We start from the raw sequence: 26670 nt of genomic DNA on the forward strand, positions 1-26670 counted from the left end.
CAGACAGAGGTGGGGGGGCGGAGGGGGGGGGTTCCCAACCACCAACCTTAATTTTCGCCATCCCCCTTTTACAAATGGGGAAACTGAGGCACAGAGGGTGGGTGGGTGGGGAGCCTCCCCCAGAGTCACACAGAACACCCACGAGGGCTGACAGGAGCCTGGGTCTGCCACTACCTCCCTGAAGTCTGCGTCCCCAGCTCCCCCAGTAGATTTTCTCCGGAAGCTAGCTTAGCAGGTCTGACGACACAGCCAGGCTATGCCGGCCTGCGTGTGTGTCCCTGAGGAACAAAGAATCTGCCAGCTGGGTTTATGTTTCAAGACGTCTGTCCTCGCCCTTGACCAAGAGATCTTACGGGGAGATCAGGGCCGGAGCTGGGGGGCTAGGGACATCAATCGCAAGCCGCCTTGCCTGGAAACCCGAGAGTTCACCCGGCCCGGCCCCCGGGGCCTTCTGAGTTCGCTTGAGGAGGCCACAGACCTGAGGGGCGGGCTGGAGTTCTCTCGCCGTTTATTTCACACAGCTGTTTAAAAAGCTTGTTTAAAATAGAGATCATTATATATATTTATTTATATATATATATAAAATATATAAAGAGGAATTGAGGCAAGCCACCCCAAAGAAAAAGCTATGTTTTATAAATATTTCTGTAGCTCCCACATCCCAGAGGAAGAAACAAAACGAAACAACAACAAAAAAACATTTACAACCCAAGCTAGTGGTTCCATGTGGTGGGCCCAGTAGGCTCAGACCCTGGGGGCAGCCGTGGGGGTCTCGAGGGCAGGGCCTGCAGAACATTCTAATGAGGGCAGGCAGACCCCCCCCTCCCTTCCCGGGGGGTTGGCGTCTCTGGCCGTGAAAGGTCAAGTCCGTACCAGTCCTGCCAACCCCAGGCCCCTGGCTTCTCAGAGCGGCCTGGAAGGCGGCGAGTGGGCCCTCCCGGGCTCCGGCTGCCAGGTTATTTTTAATCTTGCCGGTTTCCTTTGATGTCCCGGCCCTCCTTCCAGGGTGGCCAGGCCTTCTGTCCCCGGCGGCTGCCAAGCGGAGGCCAAGCACAAGCCACCTCCCACGCCTGGCATCTGGGATCCCCGAGCGGCCACCCCGGGGTGTGTCCGGGCCCCTGGTGGGGGCGGGGCTCCGAGGGCCCCGGCGCGGGCGGGGCGGCGTCACTTGCAGACGTAGCGCTCTACGGTGCGCTCGCAGCGGCGGCACGTGACGTAGCAACACCAGTGGTACTTGCAGTGGCAGCGCTCGACCACGCGGTCCGTGTAGGGGTTGTAGCCGCGGCCGCAGCACATGAGGTCACAGCTGTCGCTGCCGTGGGACGTCTTGTTGCACTGCCTGGGGGGTGGGGGAAGGGGCGGTCAGGGAGTGCCCGCTCCCCGCGCCCCCCCCCCCGGGGGCCCGCCGCCCCCCGCCCCCCGCGGGCCCCCCCCCCCCCCCCCAGCTCCTCTTGTAAGGTGTCTTGCTCTTGGGGGAATTGTAAATAATCCCTTTTCCTGAGAGTACTTCTCCCTTTCCCCTAGATTTCTTTTTTTTTAATTTATTTGACAGAGACGTAGCGAGAGAGAGCGGGAACACAAGCAGGGAGAGTAGGAGAGGGAGAAGCAGGCTTCCCCGCGGAGCAGGGAGCCCGATGTGGGGCTCGATGTGGGGCTCGATCCCAGGGTCCTGGGATCACGACCTGAGCCGAAGGCAGACGCTTAACGACTGAGCCACCCAGGCGCCCCTCCCCTAGATTTCTAATAGGCATGTATCAAAACGACGGGAGTGTCTTGTTTCCTTGGAGGTGTCTTTTTTTTTTTTTTCCTTCTACTTCTAAATACTGGAAGGAGCCTCAAACCACCCTAATGATCCTGTCTTCATATCCGTTCTTGAATTATATTGTAACAAATGTAAAGATCGTTTTTACATTGAGAATCCCAGGATAATTCTGGAATAGACAAAACGGCGCTGGAGGCAAAGTGAGTATGGGGCACTCTGTTCGTTGAGAGAGAGCCTCTGTCAACCATTTGCCCCTATGTGCCAGGCGCTTCCCGCCAGTATTTTATCTTCTAGGAGGCATGCAGGGTCCTTGGGTCAGTGGGATTATTATGCCCATTGTACAGATAGTAATGGGCTCGGCAAAGGGCAGAGGCCTGCTCAAGTTCTCATAGGAGTCTGTGGGCAAGCAGGGCTGAAGCTCAGGGGTCCTGAAACCAAGCCTAGCACACGCTCTCCCTACCCTAACGGCAGACAACCCAGAGGCTTCCAGGGGCTGCATATCTTTCCGAATCACACTCCTGGGGAGAAGACAAGGCAAAGGACCGGACCTAATCTAAGAGGCGAGAACAGATGGAAGGGGTAGGGCTGGAAGTAGGGAGGCCGGAGAAAGAGAGGCTGAGACCAGGGCTGAGAGGAGGCCATGGGGTGAGAAGGGGGGCGCGGTGCACGGAAGGAGAATCAGGAGGTGATGGTGGCCTGCAGGTCGGGGCTGCCAACAGTTCCAGGCGGGAAGGAACAGCGGAAGAACACATGCCCCAGAGGCAGACAGACCTGGGTTCAAGCCCCAGCACTGCCACTTACTGGCCGTGTGAATCAAGGCAAGCCACCTAGTCACTCAACCCCATTCGTGCCCCTGAGCCATATCCTGGAGGTCTCCGGATGACTCCTCCAGGAAAGGGGGGAAGAGGGAAGAGTTTCATTTTTATTTCTAGATCCCTGACATGCAATGTTTGAAACCTGGCCTCCAACCCCAGAACCAGACAAGATCTGCAGGGGGCTGGAGAGAGTGGGACTTGGAGAAAGATCCAGGGGCCCAGGGCAGGTTTCATCAGTGCAGAGGCCGCTGAAAGAAACATGACAAGAGGGCTGGGGTTTGGAATGGTGACCGCTGCTGAGGCCTCAGTTCACCAAGCTGGATGTGAGGAGGGCCGCAGGGCACTGTCCCCAGCTAGGGGGCCAGCCTCTAGAGAGGTGCCACCCGTGCGCATGCTTCTTACAGTTAACGAAGCTCATTTATCTCCAACCCCTCGTACTTCCAAATCCGCTCACCTAGTAAAGCTCACGTTTCCCCCTCCTCCAGGAAGCCTTCCTTGATGTCCAGGCTGAGCCAGGGCACCTCAAGACTCCCCTCACCCTTGGGCTTTCCTCTGTCACAATCCAACCACTTATCTCTCCCCCTTCCCTATGCCTGCCAGAGCGTCCATGTAATAAACAGACGGGAAAGAGTCTGTGGTAAGCTACTGAGATCTTGGAGCTGTTTGTTACTGCAGGAAAAGCTGACCCACACAGATGTCTGCAAAAGCCCATCTTCAGAGGAATGGCTGAGAGCTGAGCGTGGCAGGCAACCTGGTGGCAAGTGGGAAGGAGGCATTCAGAGAAAGCAAGGAAGGCAGCTGGTGCTGTGGGATGGGGCCTCCTGGTCAGTGGTTTGGGGGCAAGCGGAGTGGGGGGCCCTGGGAAAGCAGAGGCCTGGCAGCCTGGGGGGTGGGGAGGAGAGAGCACCATTGATGAGCCCTTCCCATGGGACTGACATAGCACAGAGGAGCTGCCCCGTAAGTGTAACTGGCGCTGGCTGGCCACCCCTCTGAGGGGTGTGGTACCCTCTGCATTGCGCAGAAGATGAGGCTGAGCCTCAGAGATGCGAACACATTCGCTCAAGGTCCCACAGCTAGGAAACTGTGGCGCGGGGGTGGGAACGAGCCTTCCCTCACACACGTGCGTGCACACACATCCCCCCATGGATCCGGGGAGGCCCTCTGTGTGCTCTGGGCTTTCCCTAGCCTCTCTGGGTTCTAGAATCCTTCTGCCCTCCCCCCATCCTCATCACACCCACCCTGGCTGCCTCAGACCCAGACTCTCGCTCCTTCCTGTCTCCTGGGCCCGACCTGGTTCCATCTTCACTCCACCCGACCCCCCTCAATCTGGCCTCCAGATGGGAGCCAGGGCCTCCTCGCAGAGCCTGCTGCCCTGGCCTATGAAGACGGAGCCCCCCCCCCCCAAACCAGCCCCCCTCTCTTGGGAGACAGGAACGGGGGCTGCGGAGGAAGCAAATGCTGGCCGGGCACCAACTATGTGCCAGACACGTTCTCAGACACCCTCGCTCTGGTTCAATATTCTTTTAACCCCGCAGAACACTAGTTTTGTGGAATGCTATTAGGGGCTCCTTAATAAAAGAGTTCCACAGCCAAACACCTCTGGGAAACGTTGGCTTAGGCAGATCCTTTACTGTGGGATTCCTATGAGCCTTTAAAATGTTCTCGTGCTTTGCAAATCGCCAAAGAGAATTTCCCACTCACAGCTGATTGCAGGACTGTCTCTATTATAGCATCTCGGGACTAACTTCCCCCAGAGCCATCTATGGGAAATACTGCTGCCCTGAATCCTCACCAGCCCTGCCTGGCACACAGTAGGTCTGCAGTCACCCCGGTTCCCTTTCTTTCTCCTGTCCTCAGCCGGCTTTGGCGGTAGTGATGGGGCCCCAGCCCCGGCTCTGAAACTGGGGACCAAGGGGAGAGAGAGCTGGGGCCTGGGAGGTGGGCGCGTGCCTGTCAGGGGACATGGGACTCTGTCTGTCCTCAAGCCAGGCCTCCCGCTCCTGGTGGCCCTCTGAAAAGCAGGCGCCCAGGCTCCGTCTCCAGCTCTATGCAGACTGCCTGCGCGGCTGTGGGCTGGCTACTGAGCCCTTGTGCCTCAGGTCCTTATTTGTCCAACCAGCGGCTTAGACGACATTGACCCTTCACTCACTCACTTGACAAACACTTATGAGGACCTGTCTTCTGCGGGGCAGCTTCTGTCCCTGCCAGCCTCCCAGTGTGGTCCTGTCTTTCCCCATCTTCCCACCAGGGGGAAGGAGGGGGCTCTCACCAGCCTCCACTCCCCAGCGGCCCCTGCCTGAGCAAGGTACACAGCGGCCCCTCCCAAGAGCTCTGCTGGGGGCCCCCTGGACCCTGGCACCTCTGCTCGGCACTCCTGGGGCCACCTCCCTCAAACAGGCAGGGACTCCATCCCCCAAATGGCAGCTGAGGTGAGACTCTGTGCCTGGCCTTGCGCTGGTGTGGGGCCTGTCAGCAGAGCTGACCCCTTCCTGCCAGGGTGGCAGCAGGCCCTTACCTGTCTTGCGTCCCATGGGAGCCCACCTTCTCGTTCTTCATGCAGAAGTCAGGTGAGCTCTGCAGATAGACAAGCTCCGAGTCCTTCACAGGCCTGATATCGAGGTCCTTGGGCACCAGGTGCTTGCGGGTGCCCATGGGTCGGTGCACTACCTTGGTGGCTGACAGGTAGCGGGTCTTGAGGTCAGCAGCCACATCCCGAAGCTCCTGCAGCCCCTTCCAGCAGGTGCGGATGGAGCAGGACCCAGATACCCCGTGGCATTTACACTTCATTTCCAGAGAGGCGCGCAGAGCCTGCAGACAGGGGAGGGCGTCGGGCTGGGCGGCCAGAGCCCTCTCCCTGGCCTGCCCGGGGACCCTGCCCCACCCCCACACATGCTGGGTGCTATCAGGGAGTCATTGCCTACTCTGGGCCTCAGGTGAGGGAGCTTTTGGCTCTAAAGCTGGGGACTGTTGCTGGTTCTCAGCTCCTTCCCCAGCCTGGGGGTGGCTGGCAGGGACAGGAAGGGAGTGGCATTTGCAGGCGTAACAGATGTCAAGTGCCCGAATACATAATATGGCTTAATCATCATAACAGTCCTTCACGGGAGATATCGGAGATATCGTTACTTTCCCCATTTTCAAAAGAGGAAACAAAGGCTCCGGGAGGCCAAGTTGCAAGCTCAAGGTTGCACAGCTAGAAAATCCTGAAGCCGGGATCTGAACTCAGGTCTGAAGGCAATTCCAAAAGCCATGGCTTTTAATTGTTCCACGCTTTTCTCTTGCACAAAACTGGGGCTCACTGAATGCTTGTTGGAAGAAAGCGGAAAAAGAGAAGGAAGGAAGGGGAGGAATGAGGAGGGGGGCGGAGGGGGGCAAAGAGGCAGGAGGTAAGTGCATGGGGGCGTATTCCCTGGCCTGGCTGGCCCTTCCCCTCCACTGCCTGGTGACCCCCAGCAGCCTCCCCCCGCCCTGGCCACCGGTCAGCAGCTCTGTCCTACTCTGTGCAGGGCAGGCACGTAACTGCTACCTTGCAGAATGGTTGCGGAGGAAACGGTTTTGTGAACTCTAAAAGTCAAATCAACACTGGTTTGAAAAATCAGTCCAATGACTGTGGTGGAGCCGGGAGGCTTGGGCTCTGGAGCTTGGGGAGACTCTAGTCCCGGCTTCCGAAATGACTCTGTCCCATCATCTTCCTTGGGCCTCAGTTTCCCCAGGTGTACCTGAGGGTCATGAGTTAGATAGATGTCTTCTGCAGGCAGTAAAGTTTTGCGTTTTAACCCTTGCTTCTTGGCACACAAGACTCGGATCCCTCTGCCCAGGCCAGCCCTCCTGTGCGGACCTGCAAGGTTTATGGGTCCCCTGGGCCTACCCCTGCATTAGAAAGATGGGGAAACTGAGGCACAGGGAGGGCAGAGACTTGCCCAAAGTCATTCGGTGAGTTAGTGCAGGAGCTGGTAAGGTCCCAGGGCTCCTCTCCTTCACCGGTGCCAGGAAGTGGGGAACGAGGGAGTCCACTGGGTCTAGAATCTGGAATTGGCTCAGCAAAGCCTGTGAAGAGCACAGGAATGAGGTGAACCCGCCTGCAGGGCACATTCAACCTCCCAAGGGCATCAAGGTACTTTTGAATCATCAAGGACAGGTAACTACTGCTGCAGGCCCCTAGTGTCTCTTGGCCTCAGTTTCCCCAACTGTCCAAACACGGCCTGGACATCCTAGAATCCTTCCATGAGGGAGACCAGTGAGAGAGAAAGGTAAGGATGTGGAAACCTCTGGACTTGGAGTCCCACAGACCTGGGCTCCATCGCACCCTGCATCCTTGGCCAAGCCACCTAAGCTCTCTCTGCCCCCCTTGCTGCCTCTGTACAATGGGCCTGCTGGGCCTGCAGGAAAGCATGAGGAACCATCTGCGCCTGATGCTCCACGCCTCAGGCCCCCCGCTCCCTGTTTGTAAGGGGGTAGCAGCCCCTCCTCACAGGGGGGTTTGTGGACCACAGGACAGACAACTCATCAGGCACCACCACAGTGCTCACAATGCTCAGAGTGGTATAAAGCGTTGTGTTTTTTTTAATTTTCTAAAAATAAAAAGGTCCATTCATTCACTTATGCATTCACCCCAACCTTCTGTGGAATGAGGTGAGGAATTAATGAGAAACTGGGAGCAACAGACGCTGGGGGCCATCTGAGTCTGGAGCTGGATGGGAATCCCCATTAGGGCCAAGGAGACGACCCCGGAGGCTAAGGCTCTTGCCCCACAGCCCTCCCCACGCCTCCTCCCACACCCAGCCCCGGCCGGAGGCCCCACGGGAGGAGCCTGAGGAACACGGCCAATGGGGACTAGAGCGTACCCAGCCAGTCCATTTTATAGATGGAAACACTGAGGCCAGAGAGGAAGTGACTTGCCCAACATCATCCAGCCAGTTTAGTGCCAGAGCCAAGGTGGGAACTCGGAGCTCCTGACTCCTAGCTCAGTGTTCCTTCTGCTCCACCCAACATTTTCAATTGAAATCCTGGTGGACCCCCTAGAGGAGGAGGAGGAGCCTGGCAAGTCCCAAGCAGCTGGAAAGGGGAGAGCCAAGGGGGGGCCGGGAGCACATGGGTGTGGGTGGATCAGGGCCCGCCGCCCGCCCCCCACTCCACCGAGGCACACTGGTGGCCCTTTCCTGGCCGATTGGCACAAGCACAACCATCTGGGGTGGGTGGGGTGGGTGGTTACCTGTCTCCCCACTTCACTGTTGTGTAGACGCATCAGTTTATTGGCTTGGGATCCTGTTTTTTTCACCTTCATAGGAGCATCGGAAAACTTGGCCCCCATGAGGAGCCCGTAGCTGAGGTTGTCCGCACATCCTCCCCAGCGGTTCCCGGGCCCGGGTGGCTCACCTGGGACAGGGCCGCAGGAGCAGCCGGGCAGGTCGCCGGAGGTGCAGGCCCGGGCGATGGCGTGGCTGATGGCGGCCGCCGACAGCGCATACACGAAGGCTGACTCCCGGGTCCCTGTGGGGAGGTGCTGGGTCAGCTGGCGCGGGTGACCCGGGGACAGGACCCCACCCAGGCCTGAGGGCCTCCTCCTGAGTCCCTGCCTGCCTCGGTGGGGCCGGCAGAGGACAGGGGCTGCAACCAGGGGGAGGACAGCCCTAGGGACATTAATCTGTCGCTTGCCCATTCTCCCACACATACATTAGCTGACTTGGACACTCGCTCGAAAACTCAGCCCCACATACCCAGAGGCACCTTGCTCCCACACACTCACGATTCTGGACCTGCCCCTGCTTCCCCGCGCTCTGTGTTAGGGGCTACTCTTCAAAGAACTTGTCCCCGAGGGGCAGATGAGTGTGCAAAAAGCCAGCTGTAGGTTGAAATTTGTCCCCCAAAAAGATAGGGTCAAGTTCTGACCCCTGGTACCTGTGAACATGACCTTATTTACAAACAAGGTCTTGACAGGTGTGATGGAACTAAGATGAGGTCATCCTGGATCACAGTGGGCCCGAATCCAATGACTGGTGTCCTTACAGGAAGGGGGAATCGTGGATACAGACACGTGGCGGGGGGGCCCCACGGGACAGAAGGAGGGATTGAGGCGACGCATCGACAAGCAAAGGAACAGCAAGGCTGCTGGCTGCCACCGAAAGTTAAGAAGAGGCCAGGAAGGATCCTCCCCGGGGCCATCGGAGGGAGCACAGCCCTGCCGGCTCCTTGATTTCAGACTTCTAGCTTCCAGAACTATGGGCAATCCAGTTTTGTTGTTCGAAGCCCCTGTTTGTGGGACTTTGTCACAGCAGCCTCGGGAAACCAATCCAGAGCCCAACGTGCCTCTCCTGTAGGGTGTCCTTGCCTTAGCTCCACACACGTCCCCTCCCCTTCTCAAGCCTCAGTTTGCTTAACTGCAGAATGGGAATGATAATACCTACCTCACAGGCTTCCTCTAGAGTTCAAATAATTTGGGAAGGAAGGAAGCTTTGTCAAGTGCTCCACAAACCTTAGCTGTTACCGTGCAGGGGAGACGTTAGACCCGCTGGGGCCCTTCTGCCCATCAGAAACCCCCAAAGCCACCCCGGAAGGCACCTGCTCCGGACAGCGGGGCCGCTACCTCCCGCTGTGCATCTCACAGCGTCTGCCGTCACGTCGGTCTAGAATGACCTGTGCCCGCCTGTCTGCCCGAGGGGGGTGCTCTCCCGCCCTCGTGTTACCGCCTCCCCTCCCAAGAGCCTCCTGGGCCGCACCCACCCTTGCTTCGTGCATCCGTGCTCCCCCTACACTGGTATATTCACTCACTCTGTGCTCACTCACTCATCAGTTCAGGCCTGGATACCCACGTCTGTCACTACTTCAGCCACCCATCCATCCACACCCGTATTCTTCTCTGTGCGCCCGTCCGTCCCCCACCTAGTCACTCACCCACCCGTCGCACAGCCATCAACATCCAGCCAGCCAGCCATGAACTCACCCACCCGTCCAAACACACATACACGTCCGCCTGAATTCGTCCGCCCCACCCGCGCGCACTCCGCAGGCCCCGGCAGCCCCCGGCGGCTCCCTACCTCTCTCCAGGTCAAGCAGGTAGTTGGGGGCAAGCTCGATGGAGGAGCAGTTCCAGCGCATGTCCGCAAAGGCCCTGCGGCAGGCCTTGGTGACCTCGCGGGCGGCGTGCACGACGGTGCGCATGAGCTCCAGGTTGCTGCGGCAGAGCTGCACCTGCGCAGACACCAGCCCCTCCAGCTGCTTGCAGTGCTGCGTCTGGTTCAGCGCCAGGGCCGCCGGGGTCTTGGACAGCGCCCTGCACACCACCGGAGGGCGACCACCAGTGGGAGGAAAGACGGCGTGAGGGGCCACGGCGCGCCTGCCCCTCGGGTCCCAGCCTTCCCTCAGTGGGCTCGGGGGCCTTTGCTGGAAGGAGCTGGGAAGCTAAGACGCACTGGACTGAGGCCCTCCAGCTCCCTGTGGCCTTGGGCACGTCACTGTCCCTCTCCGGGCCAGGCCCTCGTTCCTAACGTAGGATCATGACCTCCACCCCACCTACGCTTGCTTCACTATCGTCAGCCTAACAAGAAACAGTTTCACAGCTCACAAAAAGCACTCACACCCGCTTCCTTGTTTAGTTCTCGCACGGCTGTGAATTAGGACCCCTTACTCAGCAGCCAACGCCGAGCCCCTGTGTGTGCCGGACGCCGCGCTCTGTGCTGGGTTCCAGTCACCTCAGAATCCATGCCATTACCTGAGCACTTGCTAGATGCACAGTCTGAGTTAGGAGCTCACCATACATCCCTTCGTGTAATTACTAAAGTCATTTATTGGGCTGTAAAATCCCACACACATGCAAAGAATTTATTAAAGGATTAAGGAGCCACTCAATTTTGTGATAAATTAGACTTGGCCATGAACTTGCTGTGTGCCCTTAGATGAATCACTGTCCTCTTCTGGGCTCCAGTGTCTGTACCTGTAAACTCTATTTCCCAGAATCGGTTCCAGTGAGGTACTCTGAAAAACGGGATCCATGCATAAGCACATCTGGGGAACCTGCTATGCTCTGTCCCCGTTTGGAGAGTAACTGAAGCACGTTCACATTTTAAAGGCCCTGCCTGAGAAGTCCCACAGCAAAGCAACAGGCTTGGTTCTGTTTAACTCAGGAGGTGGCTAAGCAAAAAGCCCTTTGTTTGAGAAACGCTGACCTCATCCATGCTTTGGGAAATGTTGGCCTGGGGGTCTCTATGAACCCTGGTAACGTTATAACACCGAGGAGCTTCCCAGATCCTGGCTCTAGGTACTGGGGTTGCAAGGCTCCAGGACCAGGGGTACATCCTGGATGCACGTTTCTCCCAGAGCCTTCTCCAAGGAGCAGGCTGCATCAGGCAGCACCTACTCTAAGTGCAGGCTACAGAGACCCCAAGAGCCTTAAAGGGTTCTGCATAGACTCATCCCCTGCCCCAGACCCAGCTGGCCCTCAGCAGGCCAGCAGAAACTCTAGAGGAAGCCCGGGGGGGGGGGGGGGGGGGGGGCAAACCGCCCCCCCCGGGCCCCCCCCCCCCCCCCCCCCGCTTGCTACGAGCACCACAGTCCTCATCCAGGGTCAGGGCTGAGACCTAGTGAGGCCAAGATCCCAGAACCCCCTACCTGAGATCCCAAGGGACATAGCAACGTGCTAAAGAACAGCACAGGCTGGGGTAGACTCCTGGGTCTGTTGTTCTCCCTTGTGACCTTGAGCAAGTCACTTGGCCTCTCCTAGGCCAGCAACCTCTCAGCACTACCTGGGGGAGTAACTCGGTGGGCCTCATGTGCTCTGCCCAGGGCTGACACAGCCGGTCAGTGCTCAGGGAGGGAAACTACTACAGTCACTGCCCTGGTGGTCTTTTCCTACCTGCGCCCACTTAGTCAAGGTCCCCCAGACCTCTGCAGTGTCTCGTCCTTGTCCCTGGTGTGCTGTAACATCTGGCCATACCAGACTCCTGGCTCCTCTGATGGGGGACTGCCCTACCACCATGCCTTTGCCCAGGAATACCTTTCCCCTTGCTCCTGTACCTAAATGAATAAATGACCTTGATCTACTTGTGGAAGAAATATTTACTAAGCACCAACTCTTCCTGAACTCATTTGGTAATGAACACGACACAGATCCTTTCCTCAAGGAGCCCCGAGTCTAATGGCTACACAGACCCATCCACAGTTATAAGGCAATGACCCAGATGTTCCAGCTCGTGGGCTGGCCCAGGGAAGAGCCCAGGCTTAGGGTAAGTTACCCAACCTCTCTGGGCCTCATGGTCCTCATCTGTTATAGGAAAATGAGAATTTCCACTTCAAAAGGTGAGGGCAAGACTTTAATAAGATAATGCATATAAAACATCTGGAACATTTACACATGGGATTGATTGCCTCTGCTTATTGCCGGGTGAATCCCGGACCAGAGAGTCAAAGACCTGGGTTCTAGCTCCAGCTCTGCCCTCTATGTGCTGTTCATCTTGGGCAAATTGCTGCACCTCTCGGAGTATCACCTACAAACGGGAACTCCTAGAGGTCTTGGAGGGGCTGAGAGGGATACTAGGAGCTACTTTAAGTCCTAATAAGTCAGTTTCCCCCTGCCTCTCACTCTCCGCCATGTGCCCCACCCATCCTACGACTCCAAAGTGGAGAAAGCAGACCCAGGACAAGTGGGCCCAGCCTGATGTCTGCAGTCCGGCTGGTACGACCCAGCCTCAGATCAATCGTGGCTATCTAGGGCCCCCTCTCCTCACTGCTACCTCCGGCCCGTCCCTACCCTCCAAACTACGAGCAGGGAAATGTCTGGTGTATTTGGATGCAGACCTTAGGCATGGTTTCTTGACCTACACTGAGCCATCCGCTCCTCCCTGGCCCTCTGAGCCCCGGAGGCCTGTGTAGGCTGGAACCCCTCAGGGAATCTCTGGTCTGGACTCCTGCAGCCTAGACCAGGTGAGGTGTGGCCACAGAGAGGCAGATGCCATCCCTGCAGCCTGTTTCCTGGTCGGTACAGCCCGCCACCTGCACCCAGTGAACACTACCCACACACACGGACACACTACCCCACGGAGGCACGGCACTCCCCCGCTGGCAGAGCCTCTCGCTTCACGGCCCATCCCATGCTCACAGAGGGGTCAGCCTGGGAGATGACTACCCCCTGCCCTTTGTACAGGGGCGCTCCGGGGCCCGGATGCCCCACCTTCAACCGGCGCCATCCTCCCGTAGACCCTGGCCTCTCCTTCCTGGGCCCCCTCTCTGCGGGGCTGGGGGCTGCCCACACTCAGCCTGTCCCGAGCCCGCTCTGCCCTTCATCCTGGCCCAACTTTCTTCCTTCCCCTCCGCGCCAGTTTTCTGTTTCACAGTGGGAAGGGTGATAGGAGATATTCGAGAAAATCCCTGGCACAGCCCCAGGGAGCACGCAGTGGGCACTCAGGCAGTGAGGATGCCTTCCTAGTCCTTGCCCTGGGTTCCTGCTCCAGCCCAGCAGTGGATAATGAAGGCCCAGGCTTTTCCGGGGGAGCTCAGCACTACCAATTCCTGAGTGCCACGTGCTTTGGCCCCAAAGTTCAGGGCGCTCTGTGCTCCTGGCCTGGGGACCTGGGCCACTCTAGGCAGCCATCTGTCCCACTCTGAAGTCACCCAGCCTCCACTTCCCCAGCTGGGGGTGAGAAGAGGTGCTAGGAGGGAAACCCCAGTGAGGACCCCCCAAGATGAAGCTCGGATCGCCAAGGAGGGCAGAGGACAGATAGGAAGCATCCTGGAGAGCCCTGGTGGGCGAGGAACTGCTGGAGAGAGTGGGGCAGATGGAGCGGCCGCTCCATCTGCAGCACACAGGCCGGGAGATCTGGAAGCAGGGGGCAGCGGATTCCACCCCTTCGAAGAGCAATGCGGTCATCTGGTAATTAGAGGTAATGACCGTTTCTAACTCAGTCCCCCTCGGGGAGGTAATCAAGGATTAGGGCAGGAGGCGGGGGAGTTACCTGTCTGGACATCTCCTCTGGCTTACCTCGCTGCAGCAGACCCCTAATTGAAAACATTTTGGTTTATCAGGGGATGGGGACATGGGGGAGAGGGTAGAAGAAAGGACAGAAGGGAAGAGAGTTCACAAGCAAGGCCTTTGCCAAGGATACCATGTGGTGGCCAAGGTCTCTCTCATCTGGGAGTCGAGGGTTCTCCTGGGAGTGGCTCAGGGCCGGACACCTGGGTTTCAGCTCCAGCTCAGTCACTCAACCAACATGCGACCTTGGGCAAGTCACTGGCCCTTACTGGGCCTCAGTGTCCCCATCTCATTGTGCAAGCGGGGACACCGAAGCCAGGAGAAGGGCAAGGCCTGCCCAGACGTATACATAGCCAATCAGGCAGAGCCAAGCCAGAACTCAGGCATCCCAGATCCCAGGCTAGAGCTCTTTCAGTCCCATTTTAGAGATGAGGAAACAGACTCAGAGAGGCAGAAGCTATTAATTTGCCTGGGGCATGGCTCGTGGCTAATGGACTGGCAAAGCTCAGGCTGAGGCCCAGGTTCCCAACAGGTGGGCATTCTGGGCCACTGAGCCACATCTGGTTTCAATTTCTGTGTCAGATGCCCCTTTCACCTTCAGCTCCCTTTCCGAAGCCCAGGGCAGCAGGACCCCCGGAGACAACCCCAGGACAGCTGAGTCTCCTGGGTGAGCCCCCAGCCTCCCGGCCCCACTGTACACTTCCCTATTTCCAACTGTCCCATGGCCCCCTGCGACCAAGAAGCCACGGAGCCAGACCCCCTAACTCCACATCCTGCCTCTGCTGCCTACTAACTGTGACACCCTGTGAGTTAGGGGCCCCTCGCGCCTCCATCTCCTGCTCTGTTCAATGGGGGTGACAGCAGAACCCACCTCCCATGCTGGTCGGGAGATTCAAATGAAACAATATACATAAAGTGCTCAGAACAGGGGCACCTGGGTGGCTCAGTCAGTTAACCGTCTGCCTTCGGCTCAGGTCATGATCTCAGGGTCCTGGGATTGAGCCCCGCATGGGGCTTCCTGCTCAGTGGGGAGTCTGCTTCTCCCTCTTCTCCTCCCCCCTCCATTTGTGCACACTCTCTCTCTCTCTCAGAACAGTGCTTGGCATGTAACAAGGCCACAGACACACACACACACACACACACACACAGTTGTTAGGCTTAAACTCCACTCCTGTCTCCCCCTATATGTTCAGCTCCAGCAAGAGTTTAACCACTATCAAGGGGTTCAGCAGAATGGAGCCCATCTGCCTGGTTTCTGATCCCACAGCCACCATTCACTAGCTGTGTGACCTTGGACCAGTAACTGAACCTCTCTGTTCTTTAGTTTCCTCATTTGTAAAATGCTAGTGGTAAGAATATCACCTACCTCATGAGAGTATTATCAAACTTAAGTGACTAAAGCTCTTGGAACAGAGTCTGAGGATTTACGAGTGGGCTCCTATAACTCCTGGTTTCTCTGTTTCCCCACTGGGCACTGTCCTGCCTCTCTGCTTTCCTCCCTGCTGTTCCTCCTGCCGAGACGCCTGCTTTGCATTCCATCCTTGGCCATCGAAAACCTACCTACCCTTTGAAGCCCAGCCCAAAGTCACCTCCCTTAGATGGGACTAACCGCTCCTCCTCTGGGCTCCCACACTCCCTCTCCTAGGACGCAGCCCAAAGTCCACTTTGCATTTTTACACGTCCCTCTCCCCCAAGGAGAGGAGCTCCCATAAGGCAGACACTGAGTTGTATCCATTTTTGCAGCAGCCCAAACTGTGCAGTGGGGATGGCATGGGTGTTGGGCTTAGCTAGCCATCTATTCCAGGCCCTCCCGGCCACATGCCACTTGGGGGCCCGTGCAAGCCACACACTTGTCAGAGCCTCGGCATTCCTGCTGTGGTGTGGGAATGGTAGCAGCATCCCCCCCAGTGCTCTAGGAGCAAGCCTCGTTCTTGGCCTCTGACACTCCTAGTGCTCTTTGGCAAATCATTCCCAGCTCGGGACCTCAGTTGCCTTATCTGTGAAATGGTATGGTGGGTAAGGAGGGCTTGGACACTCTGATCAGAGGGTCCCACCAGCTGGCACAGTGCCAGGCACCCGCAGTAGAAGGTGGCTGACGTCTCACAAAACTAATCAGAAGCAGCTGAGAAGAGCCACTGAGCCCAGGCTTCTTGCAAACAAGAAATGCTAGAAACAAGATGGGGTCCCCCTTCTGAATCACCAATTAATCGATAACTCAGCCCCAGGAGGGGCAGGGCCAGTGAACTCAGGACTGTTTGCCGGCGGCCCAGCCACAATTGCCCTGTCTTGCAGCTAATCCAAGAACCTTCCTCATAGCCCCTCCCCAGCTCCCATAATCTGTCCCTGCCTGTCTTATCTTCGTGGCTCCCTCTCCACACCCAACTCTAGACCTGTCCTGTCCTGGACATCCCCTCCTCCCCACTGGCCCCACATGCCGAAGTCCCAGAGACTCCTCAGGCCCTACCTAGGGCCACCAGGGTTCACAGATCACCCGGGGGGGCCCAGGTATGTGCCCCTCACCAGGTAGTCCCCCACCCCCACCCCGGGACCCCACACCACCACCCTGGTCACTGCTAGAGCGCCTGGGAGTTATTTACGGCCTGGGCTTCTCTCCTCCAGCCGGGAGGGCGGCTCCTGCAGGAAGGGGCTGGGTGTTACTCCTCTCTCCGCCCCCCTGCACGGCCCACAACCCTGCACAGAGCCGCACTCCCTTCTGCAGGAGGGAAGAGAGCCTCTGTCTCCCACCTACCGGTCCATTAATAATTTCTAGCTAAAGGAATACCCTTCCCATGTGCACAGCACCTGAGCCGCTTCTCATCCGATCTGAGTGAGCTAGAGACTCCTTCCCTCCTTTGACAGAGGACACTGAGGCTCCCCGAGGTTGAGTGACACTTCCCCAAGGTCACCCAGGTGGAGGGGTCAGGAGACTGACGAGGAAACGTGATATTGAGCAGGCCGGCGCGCAGGGGCACAGACCCTCCTGATTGGGCCCCTTGACCACACTGTCTTTTTTCATCCGCCCCTGTGGAGGTCTTGCGCGACGCTCAGCCGCACGGACCGGGCAATTCTGTCGCTCCTCACGCCCTGTCTCGATCCTGCCTCACAACCCTCGGGGAGGTAAGGACAGTATTTTACAGAGTAGGAAAAGGAGGCTTAAGAAGAGTGACTTGCCCAGGACCCCCAAGCCAACTTCTGCTCCCGGGTCTGGGCACGCTCACGCGATCCCCAGGGTGCCCCCTTCACATTAGCCGCTGCCCCCAACCGCCTGTCCCACAGCCCGACTGCGTAGACGCGAGATCCCCACTTACAGCCATTTGATGCCGTAGCACACGCCGGTCTGGAGCGCCAGGGCGAAGAGGAGCGCCTCGCAGACCCGCGGCCGCGCCCTCATGGTCGCGCGGCACGCGCGCTCGGGGTCGCACCCTGGAGGAGCTGCACCGAAGTCCCGCCGCGCGCGGCCACCGCCGCTCGTCCTGCGCGCACACCGCCTGCGGTCGGGGAGAGCGGAGGCGGCGGGTTAAGGCGGCGCGCGGGGCGGGGGCCGCCGGGGGGGGCGTTTTATTCAAATTACAAAGGAGGGGTCCGGCCCGGGAGGCCGAGCGCGCGGCGGGCGTCGCCTCCCGCCCCGCACAGCCCCGGGACGCCGCAGGCGTCTGGCTCAAATTAGGTGTCGCCCGAGCGCGGCCCCAGGCTGGGATCCAGGCTGCCGGCGGGCAGGGAAAGGGGCGACTGGACCAGAGACCGAGAGAGAGGGAGACGGCCGGTCAGAGACCGAGGCAGAGGGAGCAGCCGGGCACAAACTGACCTCGGGAGGGACGGAAAGGAAAGGAGGAAGGGGATCAGGGCCGAGGCCGGGCACGCGCGCGCGAGCAGATGGCGGGCCCAGGATCTGCGTTATCTCCAAAATATTAAATACTAGTGAGTAGGGAGGGCCTTGGCAATTATCCTTCCCCGCTGGGCCTCAGTTTACCTCCTCTGTAAACTAGGGACACAACTGTGATTCGATCTGGGATTCAGACACAATTCGCCTTTTATAAAGGAAGTTCATGATCGCATTTGCTCCTCCCAGCAACCCTGTGAGATAGGTACCATCACTGCCCCCATCTCACAGATGAGAAATCTGAGGCCCGGGGATGTGGAAGGTCGTCGTTTATCCAGTGAGCGGCAGGTCCATGCCCCGTGTTCTACTCCCAGGGTCCTGAGTTCGCTGATGGTCAGAAGACTAGGAAATAGGGGCTTGCTCTGGGCATCAGTGAAGGGGAGGATGAGAAATGAAATGACAAAGTTCTTTGTACAGTGGTCCCGAGTCTCCCCCCCCCGGCCTTTGGAGTGTCTGCTGGTGCCCAGGCGGGACAGCCTGGCCAAGGCTAAGCAGTACTCACGGGACCGGCGCGAAGCCGCCTCTGGCCGCCAGGGGGCGTCCTGGGGCCGCGGAGCAACCGTTACCCCGCCCGCCCGCAGGTCGCAGGGCCGCTTCTCGGGCTTTTTTCTTTTTCTTCTTCATCTTTTTTTTTTTTTTTTTGGTCTTCCCTCTCTTCATTCTCACCTCATTAACTCCCTTCCCAGCTTCTCCCAAATTTACCAACACCTGGCGTTCTCCCGGAGACAAACAGCTCTCCAGCCCCTCTCCCTCTCCCCTGGGGAGGAGCAGAGACAAAGAAAGAGATTCCTTTCTAAAGGGCTCAGGGAGTTTGAAAAGGAGGCGCCCGCCTTACAGGGGGCGCTTGAGCGTGAAGGGGGCGTCCTCATCTGGCCTTGTGAGTTTGGGCGAGCCCTCCACCACCCCCACGCTGTTTCCCCTTCCATGAAACAAGGGACTGGCCTTGACCGCACATCTCCCGAAGTCTTTCAAGTCTCCCAGGAGCCTGCGGGTCTTTGAGCTCCCCTCTCTGCCGGACTTTCCACTGTTACGAATACCTGTGTAGTGTGTGCGTGTACGTGTGCGCCTTAAGCACACACACACACACACATGAAACCGCACTGTTTTCTGAAGGCTTGCGGCATAACCCAGAAGGCAGGGAGAAAACCCTGAATTACGTTTCTTCTTCCTCCTTCCCAGTCTCTCGCTAGGCGCCTAACACGGAGGCGCGCACTACAAACGTGCCGAGTCCAAGGCTAGGGGTCTCAGCGGGGTTCTCAGTGTAACTGAGCCCCCCCTCCTTCCACCCAGCCTGCATCCAAAACCTTTGTCTTTATGGCCCTGAAAGTTTGCCACACTCCTGAGGACGAGAAGTGTATCGGCTGGATATGGGGGGGAGGGGAGAGGATCAAAACTCCAGCCACCGTCTCTTTTCGCCCCCACCCCGTCCCGAAATGTGGGCTCTCCCCCAACACCTCCCGGCAGGCGCCCTGCATTCCTGAGTGGGGAGGAGGAAGGGACTGCACGCGGACAGAGGAGAGTGCGGACTCACAGCGGGGAATCCGTGTCCAGCCCAACTCGCCCAGAGACAGGAGGGGCGGCCCTGGTCACAGCAAACGGGGACCCAGGCCTACAGCTACTCCAGGCTTTTTCTGAGAGGCCCGGTGGTCCCGAGCTTCTCACTCCACCACCCCTGCACGTCGCCGAGAGAGCCTGGCCCCCTGAGTCCTGGCGGATTATTCCTGAAGAGTCCAGGACAGCGGCGCGGGCTGCTGGGTCACCCTCAGCCTGCGCCCTGTGGGTCAGGGCGCACTCGCCTCCCGGAGCCCCCGGCCCGCCAGGGGGCGCTACGCCGGGGTTCGAGGTGGCATCCGCAGCTGCCTCCGGCGCCGTGGGACTTTGGGCAAGTCCCCTCCTCTTCCTGGGCGCCGGTGTCCCCGTCTGGGAATGGGATGAGGCTAAGTGCCCTCTCCACGCTGGTCGTTCTATAAGACATCCACTTGCCGCGGTCCGCCCCGAACTGCTCGACCCCTTGCTTCAGGCCCCAGCGCGGAAGCCCCCGTGGGGCCAGGCGCGTAGTGGTCCCGCGTCAAAGCGCAGCGTCTTTGGGAGAGACAAGCTGTCCCTTCCTCCCCCCGCGGGGGTTAGGGCCCAAGCTCCGCTGGCAGCTGGCGAGAGAAGTGGCCTCCCGGGCTGTGCTCGGTGAGCTCAGTAGCAGCAACCCGCTCCAACAGGTGGTTGTAAGGCTTGGGCTCTGGAAGGCCTTGGAAACGCCGCCGCTAGGGCGGCCGCCCCTCTGAGACAAGCCGGCGGAGCCACGCCGAGCCTCCCCTACCGGGATGAGCTCGCACTGGGCCGGGAGCGGGCACCGCGCTCGGGGCCGAGTGTCCACGCCGCGCGCAAGGTCGGCGCGGGCCGGGCCTGAAGCCTCGGGCTGCGCAGCTGGCAGAGCGGACCCTGCGAGCCGGTGACGCCAAGCGACCGCTTCAAGGTTACCTGCGACGCGAAGCTAGGCCGGGCCCACAACCCGGCTTTGACCCCGCCGGGAGTCTTGCGAAATCTGTCTGCTAGGCTGCGAACTATGCGCCGGGTCACCCGCGAGACGGGTTATTTTGGAAATGGGAAGGGTGGGGTGGAAGAACGCGGGGCACCTCCTGCCACCCCTCTGGAGCCGGACCCTGAGAGCCTAAGGACCCTCAGGGTCACGGAGATGCCTCGGCACCAGGAGGTGGGGGGTGTGGGCTCGTGCGAGAGCTCAGCCAGATGTTCGCGGCAGCTCCAGATGTGCCTCCGGTCCCGGGACAGGACTCTCCTCCTCCCCACCCCCCAGCCTGGAGCTCAGGTCTGTAAACAAAGTCCCAGTTCTCCCCCTTCCCCGCCGCCTCGGGGAGTCGGTCTCAAAGCGAGGCGTCCGCCCCCATCTCCACCCCACCCTCAATTTGGTACGAGCTGCCGTAGGTCTCTGCCTTTGGCCACCCTCTCCCACCCCGCCACACACACCCTCTTGCCCAGCCGCACGATCCAAGTCCCCCACCCCCGGGATGGCTCGGGCATGACCTCATTCGCGGGCCGAGTGGGAGGAAGAGGGTCGAATCGGGGGAACGGGGCCGGGAAGGCTGGCAGCGGCCCGCACAATCGGCACAACCCACCTCCAGCATACGGGCGGGGAAAGCCCGCGCCCCCCAGGCCCCCGCGGCTGCGCTCCTCCAGGGGATTCCTCGGAGAACCGCACAGAGGAGGTGTGGAGGAGGACTTGATGTGCTTACCCGCGAGTCGGCGCCTTCCGGGGCCGCGCCGTCCCCCTCGGACTCGGACGCCCCCGCCCTAGCAGGTCCCCCCTGAGCACCGGCGCGCTGCCCGCGGCCACTGCTCACCTCCTGGGGCGCTCGTCGGGCGCGCCCTGAGCGCCCCGCTGCCCCGGCCGGCGGTGGAGCGGCTCGCGCGGCCCCCAGCGGCCCCGAGCGCTCTCCGCGCTGGGCAGGCGGCGAGGGCGCCCTCTTCGCGCAGCGGCCGCAGAAGGACGCCCGGGATCCCGGCGCACGGCGGCCGGCTCCGGTTCCGCGAGGACCGCCTGTAGCGCGGACTCAGGCTGCGGGGGGCTGCGCCGGGCTGTCGGGGCCTGCGCTCGCCCGCTCGCCCGAGCTCTCTTCCTCGCGCCGCACGGTCTCCGGCGCGGGCTGCGCACTCTGCTTTATAAGGCGCGGGCAGTCGCTTTGATCCGCCCACGTCAGCGCGCCGAAACCCCACCGGGCGGCTCGGGCCGCGCGCGGGGGGCGGGGGCGGGGTCCCCGCGGACGCCACGGACCCGCGGCGCCGGCGGCACAGACGACTTCGCACCCTGTTGAGTTACAAAGGGGAGGACTTCTTAACTGTAGCCGGGGTTTAATAAGCGTGCCTGTCGCCAGCCTACTGCGGACCTGCGGTGCGTGCGGCCCAGGTAGGGCAGGTTTCTAAAGCTCGCAGCCAGCCGAGCAAGGAACCTCCGCCAGTCTGCTTGGACAGAGGAGGAAGCCAGGCTCACAGGGAAGTCCCGCTTGGGTCTCAGCCTGGAGCCCGGCGGATATCACGAGGTGCTCGTCTTGCAGCTCGGTTACTTGAGGCGTCGGGGGTCCCGAGGACTGCGTTGGCGTCCCAGGACGTCCTTCGAAGGGTCACCTCTCTAGTCCTCTGGTTCCAGTTCTGGAGAAGGGATCCGCCATCCCAAGCTTTCTGCGGAGAAAAGGAGCGAGAGCGCGCTGCCCTGTGAAGCGCGCTGTAAACCTGAAGCCCAAGAAGGCAGGCGGTCCAGCCTCTGGGGCGACTGTGGGGAGTTTTCTGGACATCTTGCCTCCTGTCCCCGGGGGGGGGGGGGTACCAGCGGATAACTGGGTTTTAGAAACTAGTTAGGACTACAGAGGTGCTTCCCATCCAGCATGGAGCCCGCCTGGGGCTAGGGCTGTGTTTCTGAGGCAACTCCCCTGGGACTGGTTAGGTGAGTGCCCATCCCTCTCCGCACATACCCCTTGGCCTTTCTGGCTGACGGTACATCCCCCTCTCCCATTTCTAACTTGCTGAGTCAGGTGCTGAGGTTTCCATGGCTTCTGTTTGCCCCAGTGCCAGGGGCCTCAGTCCCAAGCATAATCTCAAGGATAATCTAGTTCATTAGTAGAAGAGAGATATAGACTTAGTGACAAGGGGCTTGCCTCAGGTCCCTAAAACACCCGGTACACTTTTGTCCATTCTCTGCAGCCGTCCACCAAGTGGCCCCCATAGGCTGCCCCACCCTGGCTGCAGGTACTGCCACCTACACACACATCCGGGCCCACAGAGCCCACCGCAGGCTTTTGGCCATACAAACACTCTCTGCACATGACACACAGGGCTGGGACATATCACCCCACAAATGGTCACAACACACTCAGGAGATACTCACACACACCATATGCCCACACACACTCAGTAGCAGATACAGGGGAAATGGCCATATACATCTTCAAGATGAGGCCGAACACATGACTGCCTCCATCCAGTTCGTGCACACACATGTGCTTCCTTGCACACAGTGAGGATGCACACGCAGCTTCCAAGCGTGCCACACCAAATGCACATATACTCCTGCATAGAGTCATAGGAATGTCCTTGTGAACACAGGCTGGGACACCCCCATCTCCTCTCCCAGAGCATTAGGGTCAGTAAAAGCTGTGGGAGGCTAGGGGTTATAAAAGCTGCAGGAAGATAGTGGGGCTTTGGGTGGGGTGTCTAGAAAGGGGGCGGGGAGAGACAAGGCTGCTCCACCTAAGAGGCATCCAGACTGCCCTTAGCTCTCCCACCCCAAGGCACTCTGGCCACCACAGTCAGAGCCATTCCAGGTGGCCTCTGTCCAGTTAGGATGCACCCTCCTCTGGGTCTTTCTGCTTAGAGAGAAGCTAAATGAGTTGCCTGCAAACATTTGCATAAGCGGTCCTTCAGCCAGAAATCTCCTTCTGGCTCCCAGGTAGAGTAGAAACAGAAAGCATTTTGGAGTCACAACACTAGGGCTCCAATAGTGATTTTGCCCTATTTTATTTTTTAACAGTGTGATCTTGAGCAAGTTGCTTAAACTCCCCAAGTGTTAGTTTCCTCATCCATAAAGTGGGAATAATGCAATCCCATCAAATCTATATCCTCCAAGATGGGATTAGTATCCCCATTTCATAGATATGGAAGCTGAGGCTCAAAAGGGTGGGGCTGGCAAGCGTTGGAGCTGATATCTGAACGTGGATCTTTCTGGCTCAGTGCGCACTGTAGCTGATGGCCCCTATTGAATCGAATGCGAGGATCCTGACTTCCCACGTCTGGATGGAGTTGAGAGAATCCAGGAGAAAGTCCCAGAATTCCTGAAGCACAACCCTGAGCCCTCCTGCCCAGCCCCCCACCCCCCATACTCAGCTCTCTCTTGTGAATCAAGACCCAGGCATTAGCTAGGGCTGAAAACCCTGCCCTGGGAGGTGAGGGGAGGCATGAAGTGGAGGCAAAGCCCTGGATTCAGAGTCAAGGGAGGCCCAGGGCAAGAGTCTGCCCCTCCCTGTACCCCAGGCTCCCCATTTGCATAAGGGGAGTAGTTTACCACCTCAGACATTCTGGGATTCTCAGAGACACTTGTGAGAAAAAGCTTTTTTCATCTTTAGGACCAGCTGAACTCACCCCTTCCCTTTCCCTCCTCCTTCCTTCTGTCCAGGGGCTCCTCAAGGGAGCTGGGCCGCCTGGGTTGCAAGCTCCCCTTCAGGGGGAGGAGGCTCTGATCTAGGCTGGGCGGCCATGCTCTGGGCTGCTGCTTGCTCTAGATGTTAGTATATTTTCCTTCTCCGCAGTTACCCCCGGTGATTCTGGTTCTCTGATCGCCCAGACGTGCTGGGGGCTTCCTGTCCACAGGCTTCTCAGCCCCTGCCTGACTGCCATTGGTCAGGACCACACACCTTTCCGTCCCCCACCCCTGCACACAGCCTGCTGGGGCAGGGGGCACCCAGGCTGAAAGGACATGGGGTGGGCGAAGCTACAGTTCTAGTTCTGTTCATCATGCCGGCCTCTACTGGCCCCTCCACCCACCTCAGCTTCCCTCCCTTGGGGCCAAGGCCTTGGTGGAGCTGCTGGGGCGAATCGGCTATTTCCGGGAGCGCTGGATGGGGAGACAGGTGACCTGGAAGTAGGCCTTAACACTGTCAGTAGTTTGCTGGGTGATAGCAGATAATTGTTTTGCCCTTTCTGAGCCCCGGGCACCCCATCTGTGAGGGGGTTATACTAGGGGGTTATATATATAGAGGGGGTTAACCTCTGTGGGCTTTTCCAGCTCCAGAACCTGGGTCTTGGATCTCCTTGACTCTTAACCTGTGGCAAAGGATGAACCATGGACGCGGTGCACACTATGAGACCGAAGGGTGCTATTTCCAGCTCGAGGGTGCTTTCTAGAAGGTGTTCCTGGGAAGGCAGGTGAACAGGGGTCTGGACAGAGTATTATTATTGTCACTGGTCTGAACTCTTTCTGGGAAGGCCAGTGAGATAGTTTTGAACGGCACCAGGCACCAATTCCTCTTTTTTTTTTTTTTTTAAAGATTTTATTTATTTATTTGACAGAGAGAGACAGCGAGAGAGGGAACACAAGCAGGGGGAGTGGGAGAGGGAGAAGCTGGCTTCCCACCGAGCAGGGAGCCCGATGCGGGGCTCGATGCGGGGCTCGATGCGGGGCTCGATGCGGGGCTCGATGCGGGGCTCGATGCGGGGCTCGATGCGGGGCTCGATCCCAGGACTCTGGGATCGTGACCTGAGCCGAAGGCAGACGCTTAACGACTGAGCCACCCAGGCGCCCCGGCACCAATTCCTCTTATTCCGGGACACACACCCCCCTTCGAAATGTGACTCCATACAGAGGTGAAGTTTATTTCCCCACCTCTTCCTCCGGGCTGGCCTCGTGGCTCGCTGGGACCCAAGAGTGTGACAGAAGTGAAGCTGTGTGTGTTCTGGGGCCCAGATGCCAGGGGCCTTGCAGCTTCTGCGCGCACCCCCCGGAGCCCAGCCCAACTGCACGTCAGAAGTCTGGCCAGAGCTACAAACTAAGAGGGAGGCCCTGGGGCCACACGGAGAGAGGCCAGCCTGGACCAGCCAGCCTGGCAGAACCCAGGTCCGGCTGACCCACCAGCCAAATGCAGCCGTCCGGGCAAGCCCACTGGGAGCGCCGGGACGGGCCGGGCAGCCCGCAGGATCAGGAGAATCAGTCAGCTCTTCCTGTCAGCCACTACATTTTGACATGGTTTGTCACCTGGCGAGTGACACCTGAAGTGACCCGGCTTCGCTCGTGAAGAAGCTAAAAATGTGCTTTTGTCTCAGGTCATTTGGGAATCTAGAGTCGGGCCATTCACCCGGGCCTGTCTCTGAAGTTCTGGCCCCTGGAGCCCCCTGTGAATGTCTCCATTGCTCTGGGAACATCCTGTGGTCAGGGACCGGCTCTGTCTGGCCCACGGGGCATCCCTGGTGCTCCCGCAAGACCAACCAACAGGGGCTCTGCCAAAGTTGCCAAGTGAGTGAGTGAATGGCCTCACCCATTCTCTGCTCACAAACCCGCAGGGAAGGGAGCTCCCTCCCTCCAGGACAACCTCTTCCCTGATGAGAGAGCACTCCCTGGGAGAAGGTTCTCCTCCATCTAGAGCAGAGACCTTTGACTCCTCTGGTGGCCCTGCTTCTCTTCCTGCATCCTCTCTTCCATAGGACGGCCTTAGGTATATCACAGTGGTCCCTGGTGTTTGCAGAACCTCCCTTAATAGCAAGCATTTCCATGCACAAAGAAGGCCAGCCACCCGAGACCCTTAAGGAAGTGTTTCCACCAGGGCCCCAAACAAGCATGGGTTCTGGGATCATGCAGTTTGGGGTTTTAACCCCAATCCCACCTCTCTATGGGCTTGGATAAGACACTTTCTGTCTCTGAGCCTCAGTCATCTCATCTGGAAAATAGGACTAGTGAAATGTACTGCCTAGGGTTGCCATGGGGCTTAAAGAGATGATATATGTAAAAGGCTCTGCACGCAATCAGTCCTTGATAAAGGTTAGTTTCTTTTCTGCCAGGTACATAAACAGTTCCAGATGGAGAGCTCATTTGTACTTAGCATTCATGTCTATATAAATAATGTGCAGGTCGGGAAGGAATTGTCAGGTGGCTGGGGATTGGGGGTGGGGGCATTCCCAGCAGTGGGAACAGCTGAAGCAAAGACAAGAGGGAGAAGTTTGGTTTCAGGGAAGGATAAGTCAGGGGCTCAGGGCTGCCGGCATTGAGGGCAGCAGGAAGGAAAATGACCGGGGAGGACAGGCCCATGCCAGGGAGGACCTTGAGTGCTGGGCTAAGAAGCGTGGGCTTTGCCGAGGGCAGCCTGGAGGAGGTCTGAAGCAGGAGGTTTGAGGTCAGGTGTGGGACTCAAGTCTGGGCAGATCTTAGGGGGATTGGGGCCGGGAGGGGAGGTGAGAGAGATTTTCTGGGAGCCTGAGAGGGGGACAGTTGGGGTGGGAGCAGGGGTGCTTAGGTGCATCATGGGGAGGAAGAGCCTGGCCACTCAGCATGTGTGTGCCTGTCATGAGAAGCAGGGCCCTCGACCCTCTGGCCAGGACCTGTTGGGAAGAGCCACCTCTTCTGCCTATTCAGTCTGGGAGCAGGTTGTGAGAGAAGCCAGAGAACACCTGACCTAGGTCTGCAGCCAGAGGGATGCAGGGTAGACCAGAGGAGAACTAATCTTACCCATTTCTCTGGTGGGGACTCAGAGAAGTCCCTTTCAAGATC

The 26670-nt window shown here is 58.8% G+C and overlaps 1 protein-coding gene across 1 annotated transcript; it reads right to left on the bottom strand.

Moving 5' to 3' along the window:
- Positions 1-544: 544 nt before the first annotated feature.
- On the bottom strand, positions 545-17829 carry WNT11 (Wnt family member 11). Its single transcript, XM_034995199.1, has 5 exons — positions 16843-17829; positions 9609-9844; positions 7787-8064; positions 5093-5385; positions 545-1339 (listed from the first exon to the last, which is right to left on the bottom strand). The coding sequence occupies exons 1-5, from the start codon at positions 16923-16925 to the stop codon at positions 1165-1167; spliced, it is 1065 nt and encodes a 354-aa protein (XP_034851090.1). The 5' UTR covers positions 16926-17829; the 3' UTR covers positions 545-1164.
- Between the last annotated feature and the right edge of the window lie 8841 nt (positions 17830-26670).

This window comes from Mirounga leonina, unplaced genomic scaffold, assembly GCF_011800145.1.
Source record: "Mirounga leonina isolate KUSES-001 unplaced genomic scaffold, KU_Mleo_1.0 Mir_92, whole genome shotgun sequence".
Classification (NCBI taxonomy): domain Eukaryota; kingdom Metazoa; phylum Chordata; class Mammalia; order Carnivora; family Phocidae; genus Mirounga; species Mirounga leonina.